At 33.4% G+C, this 21,917-nt stretch overlaps 1 protein-coding gene across 4 annotated transcripts in view; it reads left to right on the top strand.

Annotated features, from left to right (window-relative positions):
• Positions 1 to 21,917, top strand: part of LOC115242430 (transient receptor potential-gamma protein) — a 91,329-nt gene that overhangs the window by 32,041 nt on the left and 37,371 nt on the right. For 2 of the 4 annotated variants that reach the window (XM_029818697.1, XM_029818699.1), the window contains exon 1: positions 5,576 to 5,624. In XM_029818697.1, the coding sequence (XP_029674557.1) occupies positions 5,591 to 5,624 (34 nt within the window). In that variant the 5' untranslated portion in view covers positions 5,576 to 5,590. Of the gene's footprint in view, positions 1 to 644; positions 688 to 5,575; positions 5,625 to 21,917 lie in introns of those variants that run through there. The other 2 variants (XM_029818702.1, XM_029818701.1) reach the window with 2 other exon arrangements.

Here is a 21,917-nt window from a genome sequence, read left to right as displayed (position 1 = left end):
TTTCTCGGCTCTTTTTTTAAACTTCGATGCGCAAAGAATGTTTTTTTCTGAACACGTCATATATGTTGTAAAGCAAAAGTTTTCCGTGAATGTTACAAAGCGCGTAAAGTAATATAACGTATGGATCGATCTATCGTCGTATCTGTCGGACAGGGAAGCAAAAGTAACAGTATTTGTTAGATTTCAGGGAAAACAGTGGTGTGTCATATTTTATCAGCGTTCTCGCATCATTGCTAAAATGTTGAAGTTTCTTTTGGCGTCACCGAGTAAAAGTACTTTTTTCAAGGCGCGCTCTATCTCGCTATCCACCTTTATCCTAAGTAAACTTTGACGGAAACAAAGAGTATTTTTTATAGGCAATCTTGAAAGTTCATAGATAGATAATAAGATCGGTTACGGCCATCGAAGGGCGTTATAAATAATGATGATTTTATATTACGGAAGGAAGACCGCTCTACATATAAAACGAATGTAAAAGAAATATGATTACAAATTATAATATATATGTAATGTTATAATCTAATTTTATTTAGTCTAAGGTTAAATTTTTCTGCATCATATATCCTATTTTATCTAATTATCTACATTATTAAAATATACGATAATGTCATTACACATCTGATTATATAAAATTTCTGTTTCAGTTTTCAGCCGGGGGCAATCATGACAGGAACATACCGGAGATCGGTGAGTACAGGTAGAAAAAACAAAGCTTTCTATTGATTTCGCTGTTGTTTATTGTCCTCGTTTCTTAAATTTCGTTTCAATCTTGTAAAATTATTAAAATTATTTTCCATTGCTTTAAACTTATTTTCAAGGATTTTATTATTCACGAATTTTCGTACACTCAAATTAAGTAAAAATTTATATGCATTTCAAGTAAAAATTTATATGCAAATCAAGTAAAAATTTATATGCATTTTCTAACAATAATAGTGATACGAAAAAATAAAAAGTCTAACGAAAAAATAAATTTTTAATAAAGTTACATGTTTTTAAGACTATATATATAATGGCAATAATATAACAGTACATATAAAAAATACCAATACAGAATCAATAGAGTATTTCTACATCAAATGTGTTTAGCATAATATACTTAGAGAAATATCATCAGTCAGTTTTATATATTGCAAAAAGCTGGCCGTATGAGAATTAAAACAGCGCGACATGCATATTCCGGGATGATTACGGTATTAACCAGCACGTGATCAATCTCCATAAATTTTATGTTCGCTGCGCAGCGGACGCGAGAGGAAGTTCGTAATACCCAACAAAAACCCTCAATACTTTTGTTTCGATATGAGAGATATCGCGCATAAATCGTCACTAACGCATCGAAAGTTCAATATTCTTATTCATCCTTGCCAAGGAATTTTGAACGTACCCAGTCGTGTATTCCGTATACGTCGTTGATCACGATGAACGATCGTTCATGCATGGGTAGACGGAAGAAATAGCCGCCGTCTTACGAAAATATTTATGGAACTGTATATCGAGCGTTTGAATTACTTTCAAGATTCGACGAAAAAATATTGGCGAGAAATATTTTAGCGAGAATCTCGTTGCGCGGTCATATATTCGCGTGTTTATTAAAATCTCTTCCGTTCGGAGTCTCGTTAGAATTCGGAGAAATTCTACAATGCGGCATTCATTCGATGATAATTACCGCGGTTAAACCACTTTATTTCGCGGTTACGCCTCGTTTTATTTCCTTTTGCATCTTTTTTTTTTTGAAATTATTCGTCGTTTTAAGACTCATTTGGGAAAAATTGTTACTAACATTATTAATTTTAATGCATTATTGGAGGATATCTTTGTGTACAACTGTTGGATATTCGCGCTTCGATAGTTGACAATGGTTCGTTCAACCACGATACCGTCCTCGTTATTCACGCATCATTTGTCTCGTATCCCAGTAGTCCTCTATTATATATATATTCCGATATTACGTCAGAAACGTCAACACGTATCGAAGGCGATGTCGTGAAAATTGAGGAGAAAGGAACGCGTAAAACAACAAGGCGAATAAATTCTTGCGAAAACTTTTGTTAGTTTCTGCAAGAGTTATATCAAAATTTTATTATTTTTTCGTAATAGATTCTCTAGCATAAATAAATAAAAATTTCTGTTAAAAGTACATATATGAGATTAGGAGAATAAAATCTAAAATTATATTATTTAATTATGCAAGAGAAATTACGCAGTTTTTCTGATAAATATATAATAATTTTTGTGGCAAAATAATAAAAGACGCTATTACAGAATAATTAGTTAAAGCCAATAGTAAGAAAAATTGAAGAAAAATGCTTGTATTAATTTCTAATTTATCTCAGAGTAAGTATGGACAAATACAATCAAAATTAATGATCAATTGTATAAATAGTTTATTAAAAACTAATAGAATATTAAAAGATTATTTGGATAATTGTTTATAAAATTTGCATTTATCAATTAAATAGAAATAAATTTTAATTAAAAATTTGTAAATTATAATCGTGTCTCTCTTCTAAAACAATTATTACTTCAATATACTATCTTAATACAACGTGTAAATAATGGCATTGTGTAAATATCATAATCAAGAATGATGAATTCAGTGAAAATTTATAATTACATTACGAGAACAGATTCGTGTTGAATTTTAATAGAATTCTGGAATATTGAATTTGCGACATGGCTCTGAACCATTTGGCCGGCTTCTGGATGGATCTGCTTATGTGCGTTTAAAACCGCGGCCTTGTAACCCGAGAGTGACTTCTAATTTGCCTTCGGTGCATGATCAGGGGGACGGATATTCGGACAAACAAGCCAAAGGATCATGCCCTGACCGGTATTTGACGACTGTTTATGTAGTACCGTGTGAATTGCTACTTTGCATACCGGGTGACCACGCTAGTAAGGATAACACGGCACCGGCATTACAGAAACGCCGAAACTGCTGTGCTCTCCCACAAGGATGCTGTGCATCCACGATGCGCGGATATACAACCGATTCCGGCGAATATCAGAAACACTAACTGTAACATCATGTACGGTGATTAAAATCTTAATTGTACGAAACAAGCGTGGACTTCCGCCAAGGAAATTCGTTCCTTTGGCAAAGCTTAACTTTGTCAAGACTTATTAGTTAATTATCTAGTTTGTCGTGGACGCGTAGAAATAAAAAAATTTTTGAAGAATACGTCAATAAAAGATCGCCCGCAAATTTCACGAATAATAAAATACTACTCTCGCTAAATTGTAAGAATATGAAAGTTTAACTTAGCCATATCTTATCTCGAGTGACAGCTCTCATAAAACATCGTATTATTAACGTAGCATAGCGACTTCCTGCCATCGGGAAAAAACTCGGCGTAAGAAAAATGAAGGAAAGACGAACAATTATAATGCGTAATGATCTTCTCTGAATATGTATAAATTTACGCTTCGATGAACTTATTACACAAAAATATGATATTATGGCTTTTCTTGTCACACAATACGAGATGGAAAAACTCGCTGGGAAAGTACGCAAGCTAAAATATGCTTTTTCTAATACACGTTTCCCGTGATTCGCGCGAGGAATCCCTGCCGTCTCCGAACATTAGCCCGTGCATTATCTCCCGCAATTTTTTCCTTCAGTCCATCAACGGAGTTGTTAGGGGAAACTGACTCGATGGTTCAAAGAAAGAGAGAGACATCCAGCTATCGGATTTCTAGATCAAAACTTAGCCGGTCATGTTCGACTCAACATTCGCTTGCGACCTATTATTTCCAACGTGGCTAATGCACTTTTTTCGATCGGTCTTATTTCAGAACAAAGAATATCTGTGTCGAGATCGCGTTTCCGAATTCCTATGACGAAATTTATCGCCGTTGTCTCTCGTCGATCTTTTATTTTCAGTTTGGTTTATTCCCAGACATTGACTTTTAAATGTCATTCCAAGCCATAATTAATAGATCGCACAATTCAGTAGACTCGACTATTTAAGAAATTCATATTTTTATTGAACAGTATTTACACATTTATGCCTTTTTTACAATTACAAACAAATTACAGTTGTTACGTTATTTATTTTGCGAATAAAATCAACAGCTATTCAGTTTGTATTAATCTATATGTGATATTGTGTAAAAAATTGCACAAAATGTCGCAATAAATTCTACGAATTATCGGGAGTGCAAACTCTGGTCGTTTCTTAAAAGCTAAACGCGTCGCAAGTAGATACGATCCGCAATACATTAGGCGATGATGGACGGACACATTCTTCCTGCAGTGATCTGACTGGCGCGCATACTCCCAAAATTGATGTTGCCATTGCTTCTCGATGTCCCCTTTTCGACATAACGCGATTTCGCCATTAGCTTAACCGCGCATGGGGTTAACCACAATTTGGAGAAGCAGGTTTTCAGCGTGAACTGCAGCGTCATCAACGTTGCGGCTTATAGCGTATTAACGGCTATAACTTACAAGACAAATATATCGAAGAATTGTCAAATATCGTTTTTATGTTGTAGGCTAGAAATGGAAAGTAGGAATAACGACAAGGAAACTTCATTACTTATATATATTTATTACACGCGTCGCGCTGTGTCGATGAATTGTATGATAAATTGAATTCGGATGAAATTGAGTTTCATCTCGCTTGCGAGTTAACGAGATAATGATCGAGTCTTCTATTTCTGAAGGAAATGTGCGATCATGTGCGATTTTAATTGGAATAGTTCACGCGAAGCAAAAAGCAAATGAACTGTTGCTCAACTCTTACTTTAAACGTTTTTACTTTAAAAAATTAGTTGTAGTCTTTTATCGATCGCGGTTGAAAAATTCTAATTTAAAAAAAAAAAAATTATGATAATATTTAATCACAGAATTTTCCATACGGAAAATTTATATTACACATTGATTTGAAATAATTATGTCAAAAATCGCATTCCCAATGATTGGCAAATAATCGCGCGAATTATTCAAATTGTTGATCATAGCAATTATTGCATTGATTTATCCATAACGATCATTAGCAAGTTAAATAATTTGATGTTGCGCGTATAACAATTATAAATTGCTGGATAACTCACTATTACAATTCTCGTTCGTCATTCTCTATTGGCACCTTTAATAGGATGACTATTGCGTAGGAACTATTGCGAGATGCGCTGTCACGATAGAATTACCGTCATATCAGACAGCTCTCTGAATTTTCGAGCTCATTGAGCAATTCTATAATGTCTTTATGGATATAACCTGTAAGTTCCGTCTTTTATCAATTCTATTCTAATCCTATTTTTATTGTTTTCATTAATTATACACGATTCAAAATAATATTTATATTTTTTAATAGAAAAATATATAAATTTTAATAAATTTGACACTTAAAAGATTTGTAAAATTATTATCACATAACATTTTAATTGGTTTTTCTTTACGAAGTTAAAATGCGATGATGTCTAACTTTTTTTATATTTAATTTATAATGTAAAAGATAGAGTATATATATATACATATATCCTATTTTATCTAATTATCTACATTATTAAAATATACGATAATGTCATTACACATCTGATTATATAAAATTTCTGTTTCAGTTTTCAGCCGGGGGCAATCATGACAGGAACATACCGGAGATCGGTGAGTACAGGTAGAAAAAACAAAGTTTTCTATTGATTTCGCTGTTGTTTATTGTCCTCGTTTCTTAAATTTCGTTTCAATCTTGTAAAATTATTAAAATTATTTTCCATTGCTTTAAACTTATTTTCAAGGATTTTATTATTCACGAATTTTCGTACACTCAAATTAAGTAAAAATTTATATGCATTTCAAGTAAAAATTTATATGCAAATCAAGTAAAAATTTATATGCATTTTCTAACAATAATAGTGATACGAAAAAATAAAAAGTCTAACGAAAAAATAAATTTTTAATAAAGTTACATGTTTTTAAGACTATATATATAATGGCAATAATATAACAGTACATATAAAAAATACCAATACAGAATCAATAGAGTATTTCTACATCAAATGTGTTTAGCATAATATACTTAGAGAAATATCATCAGTCAGTTTTATATATTGCAAAAAGCTGGCCGTATGAGAATTAAAACAGCGCGACATGCATATTCCGGGATGATTACGGTATTAACCAGCACGTGATCAATCTCCATAAATTTTATGTTCGCTGCGCAGCGGACGCGAGAGGAAGTTCGTAATACCCAACAAAAACCCTCAATACTTTTGTTTCGATATGAGAGATATCGCGCATAAATCGTCACTAACGCATCGAAAGTTCAATATTCTTATTCATCCTTGCCAAGGAATTTTGAACGTACCCAGTCGTGTATTCCGTATACGTCGTTGATCACGATGAACGATCGTTCATGCATGGGTAGACGGAAGAAATAGCCGCCGTCTTACGAAAATATTTATGGAACTGTATATCGAGCGTTTGAATTACTTTCAAGATTCGACGAAAAAATATTGGCGAGAAATATTTTAGCGAGAATCTCGTTGCGCGGTCATATATTCGCGTGTTTATTAAAATCTCTTCCGTTCGGAGTCTCGTTAGAATTCGGAGAAATTCTACAATGCGGCATTCATTCGATGATAATTACCGCGGTTAAACCACTTTATTTCGCGGTTACGCCTCGTTTTATTTCCTTTTGCATCTTTTTTTTTTTGAAATTATTCGTCGTTTTAAGACTCATTTGGGAAAAATTGTTACTAACATTATTAATTTTAATGCATTATTGGAGGATATCTTTGTGTACAACTGTTGGATATTCGCGCTTCGATAGTTGACAATGGTTCGTTCAACCACGATACCGTCCTCGTTATTCACGCATCATTTGTCTCGTATCCCAGTAGTCCTCTATTATATATATATTCCGATATTACGTCAGAAACGTCAACACGTATCGAAGGCGATGTCGTGAAAATTGAGGAGAAAGGAACGCGTAAAACAACAAGGCGAATAAATTCTTGCGAAAACTTTTGTTAGTTTCTGCAAGAGTTATATCAAAATTTTATTATTTTTTCGTAATAGATTCTCTAGCATAAATAAATAAAAATTTCTGTTAAAAGTACATATATGAGATTAGGAGAATAAAATCTAAAATTATATTATTTAATTATGCAAGAGAAATTACGCAGTTTTTCTGATAAATATATAATAATTTTTGTGGCAAAATAATAAAAGACGCTATTACAGAATAATTAGTTAAAGCCAATAGTAAGAAAAATTGAAGAAAAATGCTTGTATTAATTTCTAATTTATCTCAGAGTAAGTATGGACAAATACAATCAAAATTAATGATCAATTGTATAAATAGTTTATTAAAAACTAATAGAATATTAAAAGATTATTTGGATAATTGTTTATAAAATTTGCATTTATCAATTAAATAGAAATAAATTTTAATTAAAAATTTGTAAATTATAATCGTGTCTCTCTTCTAAAACAATTATTACTTCAATATACTATCTTAATACAACGTGTAAATAATGGCATTGTGTAAATATCATAATCAAGAATGATGAATTCAGTGAAAATTTATAATTACATTACGAGAACAGATTCGTGTTGAATTTTAATAGAATTCTGGAATATTGAATTTGCGACATGGCTCTGAACCATTTGGCCGGCTTCTGGATGGATCTGCTTATGTGCGTTTAAAACCGCGGCCTTGTAACCCGAGAGTGACTTCTAATTTGCCTTCGGTGCATGATCAGGGGGACGGATATTCGGACAAACAAGCCAAAGGATCATGCCCTGACCGGTATTTGACGACTGTTTATGTAGTACCGTGTGAATTGCTACTTTGCATACCGGGTGACCACGCTAGTAAGGATAACACGGCACCGGCATTACAGAAACGCCGAAACTGCTGTGCTCTCCCACAAGGATGCTGTGCATCCACGATGCGCGGATATACAACCGATTCCGGCGAATATCAGAAACACTAACTGTAACATCATGTACGGTGATTAAAATCTTAATTGTACGAAACAAGCGTGGACTTCCGCCAAGGAAATTCGTTCCTTTGGCAAAGCTTAACTTTGTCAAGACTTATTAGTTAATTATCTAGTTTGGACGCGTAGAAATAAAAAAATTTTTGAAGAATACGTCAATAAAAGATCGCCCGCAAATTTCACGAATAATAAAATACTACTCTCGCTAAATTGTAAGAATATGAAAGTTTAACTTAGCCATATCTTATCTCGAGTGACAGCTCTCATAAAACATCGTATTATTAACGTAGCATAGCGACTTCCTGCCATCGGGAAAAAACTCGGCGTAAGAAAAATGAAGGAAAGACGAACAATTATAATGCGTAATGATCTTCTCTGAATATGTATAAATTTACGCTTCGATGAACTTATTACACAAAAATATGATATTATGGCTTTTCTTGTCACACAATACGAGATGGAAAAACTCGCTGGGAAAGTACGCAAGCTAAAATATGCTTTTTCTAATACACGTTTCCCGTGATTCGCGCGAGGAATCCCTGCCGTCTCCGAACATTAGCCCGTGCATTATCTCCCGCAATTTTTTCCTTCAGTCCATCAACGGAGTTGTTAGGGGAAACTGACTCGATGGTTCAAAGAAAGAGAGAGACATCCAGCTATCGGATTTCTAGATCAAAACTTAGCCGGTCATGTTCGACTCTCCATTCGCTTGCGACCTATTATTTCCAACGTGGCTAATGCACTTTTTTCGATCGGTCTTATTTCAGAACAAAGAATATCTGTGTCGAGATCGCGTTTCCGAATTCCTATGACGAAATTTATCGCCGTTGTCTCTCGTCGATCTTTTATTTTCAGTTTGGTTTATTCCCAGACATTGACTTTTAAATGTCATTCCAAGCCATAATTAATAGATCGCACAATTCAGTAGACTCGACTATTTAAGAAATTCATATTTTTATTGAACAGTATTTACACATTTATGCCTTTTTTACAATTACAAACAAATTACAGTTGTTACGTTATTTATTTTGCGAATAAAATCAACAGCTATTCAGTTTGTATTAATCTATATGTGATATTGTGTAAAAAATTGCACAAAATGTCGCAATAAATTCTACGAATTATCGGGAGTGCAAACTCTGGTCGTTTCTTAAAAGCTAAACGCGTCGCAAGTAGATACGATCCGCAATACATTAGGCGATGATGGACGGACACATTCTTCCTGCAGTGATCTGACTGGCGCGCATACTCCCAAAATTGATGTTGCCATTGCTTCTCGATGTCCCCTTTTCGACATAACGCGATTTCGCCATTAGCTTAACCGCGCATGGGGTTAACCACAATTTGGAGAAGCAGGTTTTCAGCGTGAACTGCAGCGTCATCAACGTTGCGGCTTATAGCGTATTAACGGCTATAACTTACAAGACAAATATATCGAAGAATTGTCAAATATCGTTTTTATGTTGTAGGCTAGAAATGGAAAGTAGGAATAACGACAAGGAAACTTCATTACTTATATATATTTATTACACGCGTCGCGCTGTGTCGATGAATTGTATGATAAATTGAATTCGGATGAAATTGAGTTTCATCTCGCTTGCGAGTTAACGAGATAATGATCGAGTCTTCTATTTCTGAAGGAAATGTGCGATCATGTGCGATTTTAATTGGAATAGTTCACGCGAAGCAAAAAGCAAATGAACTGTTGCTCAACTCTTACTTTAAACGTTTTTACTTTAAAAAATTAGTTGTAGTCTTTTATCGATCGCGGTTGAAAAATTCTAATTTAAAAAAAAAAAAATTATGATAATATTTAATCACAGAATTTTCCATACGGAAAATTTATATTACACATTGATTTGAAATAATTATGTCAAAAATCGCATTCCCAATGATTGGCAAATAATCGCGCGAATTATTCAAATTGTTGATCATAGCAATTATTGCATTGATTTATCCATAACGATCATTAGCAAGTTAAATAATTTGATGTTGCGCGTATAACAATTATAAATTGCTGGATAACTCACTATTACAATTCTCGTTCGTCATTCTCTATTGGCACCTTTAATAGGATGACTATTGCGTAGGAACTATTGCGAGATGCGCTGTCACGATAGAATTACCGTCATATCAGACAGCTCTCTGAATTTTCGAGCTCATTGAGCAATTCTATAATGTCTTTATGGATATAACCTGTAAGTTCCGTCTTTTATCAATTCTATTCTAATCCTATTTTTATTGTTTTCATTAATTATACACGATTCAAAATAATATTTATATTTTTTAATAGAAAAATATATAAATTTTAATAAATTTGACACTTAAAAGATTTGTAAAATTATTATCACATAACATTTTAATTGGTTTTTCTTTACGAAGTTAAAATGCGATGATGTCTAACTTTTTTTATATTTAATTTATAATGTAAAAGATAGAGTATATATATATATATATGCACTTATGAATATTGTTTCGCAATTTATAAAGGTAATTCTCACACAATTTCTCTCGATCGCCGTTAATCATTTTCATTATACGCACTAATGACCCATGTTCATTTACGCACCGGTGTTCATGAGAAACAGCAGGTACAAGCTGCATCCAGCTGTGCCATCTGACAAGCTTTTGTTTCATTATCGAGTTCATGGATTATATATTGATATAAAATAAAAGTATAAAATATTTTGATAGAAAATTTAGCAGAAGAAAAATTTGGCTTAATATTTTTCAATCTTATTAAATTTTCATAATAATAAAAGACTTTGTATAAAATCATATTAATTAATATTATCACAATAGATACATATATATATATATATATATATAACTAAAGTATAAAATAATATTATAAACATAAAATTAACATAAATTACGTAAAGATTAATACACACATAACGCTTTAAAACTATTACTCTCGAGGGAAGCAACGACGAAAGAAAATGATTTTTTCAATTTCTGTGATGTCTAATTGTTCTTTAATTCGTAAAAGTCACTCTTTGCAAACTGCCATTAAGCACATAGCGGTGCAGATCTGTGACACAATTGGGAGTTAGATATTAAAATCGCGCAGAGTACAGTAGTAGAAGAATGACTCGGATCAGAAAAAGCGCCGCCCCGCTGCGTTTAAGCCTGCTGAATATCTCTCGGTAGAGACAAAGGACGTTTCATGACTTTGGCTTTCCGCCAGACGAGTGCCTACATGCACGCGTACATACGAGGAACATCCGTTGCAAGTCACGGCTGACAGACGATATCCATTTATTTCGGTGCTCGTGTAAATGAATCCGCATAATTAGCCAGCGGAAAGAAAGGACCGATATAGAAGGAAACTAATCGATGCGCCGCCCTATTGTAATCCCAAGGGATTCCAATACGGAAATTGTCCTTATTATTTATCGTAGCGTGTTTCAGCGAATAAAAAAATTATTATCCGCGATTCCTTCGACTAATCTATCGTTCTTATTTTTTCTTTCTCGAGGAAAATTTTCAAACGAAATTTTCTTTCTTCGGATCTACATTAAGTAGTAAGACGTAATATCGGTCAAAGAAGTTTGGAAATACGCTTTTTCAGAAAGAACAAGATTATTCCACGATTGGCAAAAGCTTTGCATCATCAAAAAAGGAAATCGTTCTCGCGTAAGTACGTTAAGTGTTCGGATTTTGTAGCCTTTGTTGGAGATAGATAAACTTATGAATAACAATGTCTTCAAAGAAGCATCTCGATATCTTTCCAACGAAATTAGACCAGCTGAATATTCCTTCGATATATTATATTTCTGATACAAATTATTTATGCATAACAAGAGAAGAGAAATATTATGCTTAGAATGAAGAATAGATTAATTATATATAAATTTATTCAAATTTCCATAACTGAAATAATATTGTTCTCATTATAATAGATTAGGTATGCACATTTACAAAAATCGGAATTTATAATTCTAAATTATTCTGTATTCAGATGAGCGTCATAATGCAGAGACATTATTTTTATATCTCGAATCAGTTATTTCTCGCTATAATTTTCTCCTATTTTATTATTGTAATTTTCTGTATTGCGAATGAACTAGCTACGCTTCCTTGTCATAAATCATTACGTCGCAACGGCTTGGCGTTAACGGATTTGTGGAAAACGAAATCAGTCGACGGTTTTTCGAGACAAACAAAATTAAATTTCTCGAGAAAGAGAGAAACAGAAAGAGAGAGAAAAAGCGACACGAACCACAAGAGTCAATGTGGAATTTCTCATAACTTTTTTATTTTTCCATCTATGCGAGATCTAGTCATATGAAAAGAGAGCGACGGACGTCGGCTTTGTGCTTGCGATCATTTCGAGCGAGAAACTCTGGTCGCCGTGAAATTCCGGGACGGCATTCATTCCTTTAAAGCAACTCAGATAGAGTTATGACGCGATAAATTGTCACCTACTGTAACCCGGTCGCTGCAACTCGTTTATAATTTCTTATCATTCCTCTTTCACTACTCTGGCTTCTCATTTAACGTACTATCTCGGAAATAAACATAAATCTTGTGCATCAGCTAACAATAAGTAATATTTGAAAAGAGAGAGAAAAGCAAAAGTGAATAAGGAAGATATATCAAGAGTTATAAAGCATAGTAGTGTAAGAGAGAGTTAGCTTTCTTCATTCTGAGATATTCATTAAAGTCGTTTTGGAAAAATAACAAATCTGTTATAGAAATATATACTGAATGATTTATTATCGTAATAGATCAAGATAAAGCAGGAAATAAAAACTTTTTAATATACATAAGTAAAACTGAAAATAATTGCGACTTTATATTTAACGTTTTCTATTGGCATTGCTCTGCTCACACATTTTCTAAAAAATATTTCTGATATCTTTTATTTTCATTTCTGAAAAAACAGAACATAAATTTCAATTTTAATACAATGGAGCGTAATTGCCTCATTTTTAATTGGTACATTTTTCAAATCGTCGCATTTAAGTATAACGTTGACAAAGCGGCATGAAAACTATTTCCCGCGCAGAAGTTATTCGGCACACGCGATCAAGATGTCCGATCCATCCGACGGTGCCGAATGGAAGTGGCGTCAGAAAAATCTGTCAGGTTTTATCACCCTCGTGTCTCGGACACGCTACGCGATATGTCATCCGCGCGTGTCTAACAGAACGATAGGATTTAAAATTCGTAACTCGACGGGATTGTCTGCGATATTTCGTGTCCCCCATCTATCTAGCACGAGCTAGAACAGCTTGCCCTATCTATGCTCTCTTTGTCAAACGACCTATTTTTCGGTCGATGCCGAAAACAATCGGGTCATCGTAGGAAGAGCACAAATTAGAGAGAGGTCAGTAATGGGAAAGGGAAGAGGGAGAAAACAGTGGGACAAACGGCTTCGTTCGACCGTTGAAATTAAATTCGCCTGCTTCCATGCGACACACGTTCCTCTCGAGGCTACTAGGTGAATCATTAATTATGCCGGCTTTATCGCGCGTGTAAAAGAACGGAATAGTGATAGGTAGACCCTCTGATTTTTTGAAAGCTACTTTCCAATATACGAATTGATACGAAATTAATCATCTCGATCATCTCGGCCTTAACTGTAATTTGATTAAGAGCCATTTTTTCGAAAATGACGTAAATCGAATTTTTTGGGAAGATTTTTTTTTTCATGGGAAAGCAAGGTAGATAAAGGATTGCTAGCGTGGAATACGAATGGAGGCTTGTTATTCAGCGAGAACAACAAATCGCATCCGTCTATCGTGCAGCTGCATCCACTTTACACAGACTGGCAATATTTCCGGCTTTCTCGTTCGCTCGTTATATTATGGCGAATCACGGCACACTGAAATATATCGCGCCAAGGCGCGAAAGATCAAAGACCGCGCGTATATTCACAGTCTTTATACTCTTTTCGATTACCGCGTCGATTCACTTAAAACGCGCTTTGTGTCGGCATACGCTATATTACGCTGCACTTTATAGCGGATGGGGTTTTAATTTTGGTTCGTACAGTCTATACCCGCAGCATATGCGAAAGAGATTTCACGATAGAAATTAATAACGTGATAGTGTTCGATGCAAGAAGGAAACTTTGTATATTCAGTTAAATGCTACATAACTTTCAATCATCATGCAAAAAATAGAAGGAAAGCGATGATTATATATGATATATTTATATTAGATTAACACACAAAAATATATTTTGAGAAATATTAAAATATATAATCCATAGTAATCCATTATAATCCAGAGTTATTGAAAACGGTTTATGTTTTATGCAAACTCGATTGTATTTTCTCTCTTTTTCTCGTTGTTTTTCTTTATCGAATGTATCGCAAAATCAGTCGCTTGACGTAGTTTGATTTATTGAATAAATATCGATTTTTCGTTTGATTTACAAATGAGTCACCCAGAAAAGGCTCTCATCTTCTTCCTCATTGAAATTCCCGTTACAGCAACGCCTTCGATAAATTCAACGCTCTTACGTAAAAAGTATAATATATTCTATTAATTCTTTTATATATATTGTAATTTTTTTTTCATCACGCGGGAAGCAAATAAATCAACAATTTCTTATATATCTATTTATGTGATTAATATTATATGTTACACGCTTAATCTTAATTTTATGCGGAATACGATGTTGCACATTTCAATATCATGTTTCAGCAAAATATCGCGTAAATTATTGAGTAATTTTTGCTTGTATCGGAGCAGGGTAATAAGAGCTAACAGCGTATGTCTCGCTTTTATCATCACTTATTGTAGTAAAAACATGTTGTTTTGTTTGATACAATATTTTCTTAAATTTAAACATGTATATATGCAGAGCGTGTATATACGCGTCATACTATAATATTTTTCAACGTAGATCTTTCTATATGATAAGAAAGGATTATTTAATTTAGCGAGTGTATAAACTTTCTTTATAAATTAAAGTTAGAGTTAATTAAAGAGTTATATTAACTAAAGAGAAAGAGAGAGACAAGAGCGCGGGGCTTACACGAACGAGGATGAATAGTTATCACGAAATCAGTGATACAAAATGACAGAAGCTTGCAGCCTGGCAGGATTTCAATTTTGAATGAACACCCATCGTTTGATATGGACGCGCGATAGAACAGGCGATATCGATGAATGTCTTTGTGGATTTCTGCTGACAATGTGTTTCACAGTGATGTTAAATAAAGCGCGATTGAGATGAGGAAAACTGAAAAAATGAAATATTCAATTAACATTTATATAATAAAATAATTAGTGCAATAAAATGAAATGAATACCACTTATGTTATAAATATGTAGTAAAATTTGCAAATTGTTATATAGTTAACTGTAATAGAGTTAATAACATAAATTGCAGTAATTATTTTTAAACGTAAACACATATATTATGGTCATATATATAGCGTATATATTTTATTGTATTGTTTTATCGAGCCAATACAATAAATGAAAAACTAACAATGGAGTCATATATTTATTTCGGATATTTCATTTAACCGGATTTTCCAGCGTGGAAGAACGTCACTTTCGCCAACAATACATCAACATATTAAAAGAAATTAAAAAACGAAAATAGAGTGTGGCGAAATATTATCAATCCATAAAAACTTCAAGAAGTTAAAAATTTAAGAAGTTATCATAATTTATTTCTGCATAGTCGTGTCTCCTGGTGCTCTGTTTTTAAACACCCTGCATATCCGCATAACATTACCGCAGTAACCTTGATAAAATGTTGCGCGTAAATTCATAGCGGAGCGCGCGCGAGCAATTCTTCTGCGAATATCTTTTAGATTAAAGCTTTTGAAAGATCGCGCTACTCACATTGTCGCGTTACACCTCGTCACTCTTATTTTCTAGCCTCAGAGTATTGGACGGAATGAAAAACGTCGTCTCGTAAAAGCCCTGTACATTTAAGCCACCATCTGTTTATTCTCGCCCGACGCGTTCCCATTCGACTAATTTTCCCATATCTTTTTTGTTTCCTTTTTCTTGTCTCCTCGCGAATCTGTCTACTTCACAGATCCCACGGTGATATTTCATCCGTCTGAGGAAATTTCCGAGAATAGTGGAGAAAAAAATTATCTCCCTTGACTCTGCGACGTATTCGCAATCCGTGACCGTCACCATTATCGGTAGCTAAAAACCCATATAACGAGGACTGTTAACGAAAAAGTCTTTATGGAAATGTATCGGAAAGTCTTTATGACTTATATCTCTTTTTGACATAAAGGGTAGTCCATAATTGGGAATACAACCAAACTGATATTTTATATATAAAAAGATAAATAAAAAAAACAAAATTAATTTTTTTAGATTATTTTTTTTATGTAATTAGAATTATAATTACTTGTTCAATTCTATAGGTTATCCAGAATATAGGTAGATATTTAAAATACAATATACGAGCTGTTTATTTTGAAGCTTGTTCATCTAATATTTTCACTCTCTTTCACTCTCCGAAAATACTATAGCTCTAAGATATTACGTCACTTTCATAACATGTGTGACCCGTTTTACCATAATTTCTATGTTATAATTACTTTATAATGTGCTCAGGCAAATGGAAATAAGAACACACAAACAAGTTATCCCATTTGGGTATAAATAAATTTAAAAGCTTTTTTTAGTTTGTTTAGAGAGAAATAATATTATATTCCTTGCAGTAGAGATAATTAAGTTTTGCAAGAATTCAATTACATGAGTATCTTACAGCATAAATAATCACAACTCGCTTTTGTATATCTACTCTTATCTCCACGAATACATGTATTCTTGTGAAAGTTGTTATAAAAAAGTGAGATGAATTATCTATATACATGTGTAGTTTGAGATTCCAAACTCTACACCTATGGTTCTAAAATATACATAAGTACGATTCCTCTCCTGTTTATTTGATATCATTTAACACCATTCACTTTGCTTCTGTTATTATTGGTTTATTTATTTTTTATTTATTTATATACATATTAAAAAAGTGATATAGTAGACCACAACTTTCCGAATCATTTTGTACATCTATTATGTATTTAATCCATCATAGTTTTTGCAAACCGTTATCAATCAATCCAGCAGCGAAATTTAATTCGAACATGAAAACTCTGCATCACGATGAATTTCGTGTAAATGTCACGACTACAAGCAGCACAAGAATTCTTTTTCTGTCCCTCTTTTTCTCTTCTTCTTCTTTATCTAACTTACATTGATAAAAAGTAGTTGGCCGCTTTGGTAATGTCGTTCGCTAAAGTAATAACGACGTTTTGCACTTTCTTCCTATTTCATCGATTTAAAAGTTTTACAGTTTGTCTGGGTCCCAGTGCAGCGAAGCTGCAAAAATTCGACCGTAAAGTCAATCGATGCAGAAAAAACCCGCATTCTATAAATTTTTTGCTATTCTTTTTCTCGATTTTATTTGAAGTCTCATTAACGGCGTATTTCCGAAAGTCCAAACAATAAAGTTAAACTCGTACGCGAAAGCGCAAATTCCGTGGCTTTCTTTATAGCAAGAAGTAAACAGAGCACGACGAAAAGAGGGAGGGAGGAAAATAGAGAGAGAGAGAGAGAGAGAGAAACACATACAGAGAGAGAAAGAGAAGAAGAGAATGAATAACGATTGTTGCAACAAAGGAAAGGAAATTCCGAAATACACATCGCGACGGCTTTCCCATTAACGCAATTTCTAAATTAGCTCACGGACGTTGACGATGCAAGAATCAACCGACTGATCATTACTCCCATAATCAACAATGTTTTCTTATCATTAGGTCAACAATTTTCTCGCATGCAATCGTAGATTATTCTTACAGCATCCGCACACGCAAGTACAGTCAACTCAGCTCGTTAATGGCCTGCTCAAACACAATATATATGTATATTTCTCCTTAAAATTCATGATTTATGTTCGTAATTTGTTGCTATACAAAAATAGATTGTTTATTTAAGCGCTAATTATAAAAGCGTCAATTTTATTTAATTAATTAATTTCCTTTAATCAATAATTTTCTTCAAAGTTCCTGAAAATGCTATAAAACAATGTAATGCTCTCATAAGTCCTCTTATGAGTATTTACACTAATTTTTAATATTTAGATATTTAAGTACTAGAACGTGTTTTAAAATGTCATTTTCAATATTTTGCCTATATGAAAAGTGCGGAGTATTTGAAATATTATTGGTGAACAATATTAGTCATACAGATATATATATATATATATGTAACTGCAAGTAAAAAGTCGATATTGTAAAATTATTTATCGGACAGATATGAGATGCTATGCAACAGGTGTAACGGTACACGAGAGATCGACCAGTAGCATAGGCTACTACTTGTTTCTGATCATCGATTAAGTGGCAGATTTCGAAACTTGTTTCAGAGTAATTCCATTATCAACTCTGCTTGGTGAACCGGAATGTGGTTTTGAATCATATGTCGTGTTCACACTGGGCGTCGAATAATTTATCGATTAAGAAATTTTCTACTAATCTTAATACACATATACATATGCGCGCGCGCACACACACACATTTTCTTGCCAAAATCAATAGAGCTAAAATTCTAGTTCCAGCTGAAATCCTAAATTCTTCTTCATGCATTATTTCAGTCTCTCACTCTGATTCGCATATGCAACATAGAATAATTTACACTTGAGTATTTCAAATAATTATTAAAATTTTGTTAACTATTATGATTATATAAATTAGATCAGAAATTATATAATCGCGATACAGAAAGAATGAATTTTTGGGCAAAAATTAATGAAAAATAGTTTGGAATAAAATTATTTTCAAATTTTTATCTATATACATATGTATATATAAACATCTATATGTATAGACATGTTCGACATTCAAAATTTACTCGATTGAGTTTTGCAGTACTCAACATATCACGTGAACACATTCATCGTATATCTCGCAAATTCAGGCATTCCTATCTCAGTTTAAGTGATAGATTTTGAAACTCGGCCGAGTAATTCCATTATTAACCTATCGATGAACCGCAAAGCTTAAGTAGCGCCTAGCGTTTTATTCCACCCACCGGTGCATGTAATTTATCGATCAAATGATTCTCCTTTGATAAATCTGTGAAATCAGTGTTTCGACGTATGTATAAAAAACTAAACGTTAAAAGTTGACCTTTTCTATGAAATTATAAATTTTTATTTCCTATTATAAAAAAATATGTTTGATGAAACATGTTTAAAACTTTTTATGTCCTCAGCAACTTTGTTATATGAACAGTTATTCCATACAATATTGTTATAAGCATTGCTAAATGGATAATAGAGATCAGATATTAATGGCTAAATTTAATATATTTTATTATTTATTTAAATTTAATATTTTAATATGTATTATCCTTTTATAAATGAGAGAAATTATGTATACATAAACTTTTGCAACATTATAATCTTATATTTTATAATTCAATTTGTACGCGCTCTTTTGGTATTACAAAAAGATATAGAAGAAAAAATCTCCAATTACAATTTCAGAATATTCACTGGATATCCTTTGGCATTTCCTATTTATATTTCGGTAAATACACCTACATTTCTCATTCAGAAGCGATAAAGATGTCAAACATAAGCCACAAGGCTTCCGTGAAGTCTCCTCAATAATTTAGAACTAAGAAGTCTTGACGACGAATAAAGCACGAAGCTTATTGTTAGATAGCAAACTGTCAAGAGTTCATATCCATTATGAGGTCAACGTGAACTATAAATTATATATAACAAGGAAATATGGTGAATTTAGAGCTTGAAAAATTATTTTTGCAATTTTGCGGTCTACATACACATATACGCACACATACACACACAAACTTCGCGTTTAACTCGATTCAGAATTTTATCAGATAATGACTTTCATAAATATTAATGTGCTTCCTCATGCATTTTTAGCACGTAATCATGAATTTTAACAACGTAAGCGCTTTGATCCGTATGTGATCATATCGGGGATAAAAAACTTAAGTTTTTAGCTTAGTTTGTTACTAATACACGTAGCTACGCGCAGAGAACAATGGTAATGTGCTTTCTCTAGCCATACCAGAAACGAGGCAGATAATTTGATGCTATCCCTTTGCAGAATTGAGTTCCTTAAACGATTACTCAGCTATGTGCAGGTTCAGTATTGTGAAATGAATTGAGTCTCGTACAATATGGGTTTCTCAGTCTCTGCGTTTGCACTTAAAGCGCAATCAATACCTCCGTTGTAGTTATCTTACGCCCATTTACCCTCCTCATCTCTTATCTATGCATTATAATTTAAAGCCATTAAAACGTGTTTGCAACCAAATTAATAGCAGTATCGTCGCGCTTACGCTTTATCATTTTATTAACACCATCGGTAAAATTTATTCATTAATGCAATAAATAAAATATTAAATTATAATTTTTATCTTTAATTTGTGTTTACCTCAATTATGTGTTTAAAAGATTCGGTTGTTATATTGATGAAATATTTCTTTTATTATTGTTATCTATTATTTATTTATTTAATTTGTGATTTATGTAGAACGGAACACACGGATAATTGATTTCTCGTTTTTTATTTTTTTTATTCTACTGTAAATAGCTTTTCGTTTGAACATCCTCGTTTCTATTGATTCAGATGCAGGTCAGCAAATTGCATAAATCCATTATCCTGTTTGCAGAGCATACGATCTCGCGGCTTTACGCAAATTATTTGTCTTTAATAATCTCGTTTCACATACAGTGCCGCGATAGCGCGACCGCAAAGGGAGAAGGATGACAGCGGGGCAATTTGTTGTCCTTTTGTAAAGGGAGCGCGTTTGTGCAAACTAGATTAGTAGCGTTCAAAGAAATCGAGAGATGGCTCGTATTACGGATACGAATTACGGGGATGTGCAATTATTTCGCTTTTGCGAATTGAGCAGCAATGAAAGAGCGCCTTCGTCCCACCAGTCGCACTCTTTAATGGCATCGGATGCTTATTTCACTGGTTATTTCTTACCCCCGCGATAGCAATTGGTCGGATTTTACGAGCGAGCTATCACGCAATTTTAGTGCTCCATAAATAGTGCCGATCATTTTTTGCGAACGCGCGCATGGGATTGTTTCTCAGCGGACTAATCGGTACGCACCGATTCGACAAGATAACGAGTTTCGATTGCCTAGCCTCGAGCGGCTGTATCGCGCGCAATCCATTATTAAAATCAATTTTAAACGAATTTACGAGACGCTTGTCGAGAGGCAATGAATAAATCATTTTATGAACCATTTTATCTCGATACTATTGCAATTTCCAGCTTTCGAAGCTGAAAGAGTAGTAAAAAAGTGCCCTCAAAGATTTCTTCTTTTATTTTTAAGCTGATAAAAGAATTTTTTAAAGTTGCCCGAAACGTCCGGTGTTTTTTTTTTTTTGCACTTTTCTACTTTAGCATTATTCGCCATTATACTGTAATTATACAGTATAGCTGAAAATTTTCGTTGGTCCATTTCTTATTCGTGATTTTATATCAGAAAGAGTCTTCTTCATTTACATTAATTTCAAAAATTACATTCTATTTTCGAGATTTTTAGCGATATGTTAACGTTTGCGTGCCGTGTGAAATTTCAAGAAACGCGGCTGGCAAATGTAATTTATAATTGACGCGTGAGGAAAACCCGGTTGTATGGATAATACGTGATGAAAAGCATTGTGGATCTCATTTTACAATGTCTCTCGACATAATTCCGATGCTAATACACTTTCAAAGCCCATCTTTACATCCGAGAGGAGCGTCACTTGACCGACGTTATAATAATAGTTGACTATTACCATTAAACTTTCCGCTTTGAGCACGATGACGTAAAATGCCAGGCAATCGACACATTACTGCGTATGTGTCTCGATTGCATCATCCTCTGAGAATTACACGACGACGTGTATCCGATGTAAATGGCTACAACTATCCGGTTCGCGTGTTTGCGTTTGCCCAGGACTAATAAAAGAGAGTACGTCTTCCGA

This window comes from Formica exsecta, unplaced genomic scaffold (genome assembly GCF_003651465.1).
Source record: "Formica exsecta isolate Colony F162 unplaced genomic scaffold, ASM365146v1 scaffold599, whole genome shotgun sequence".
Lineage (NCBI taxonomy): Eukaryota > Metazoa > Arthropoda > Insecta > Hymenoptera > Formicidae > Formica > Formica exsecta.
This window is presented reverse-complemented; position numbering and strand designations above follow the sequence as displayed.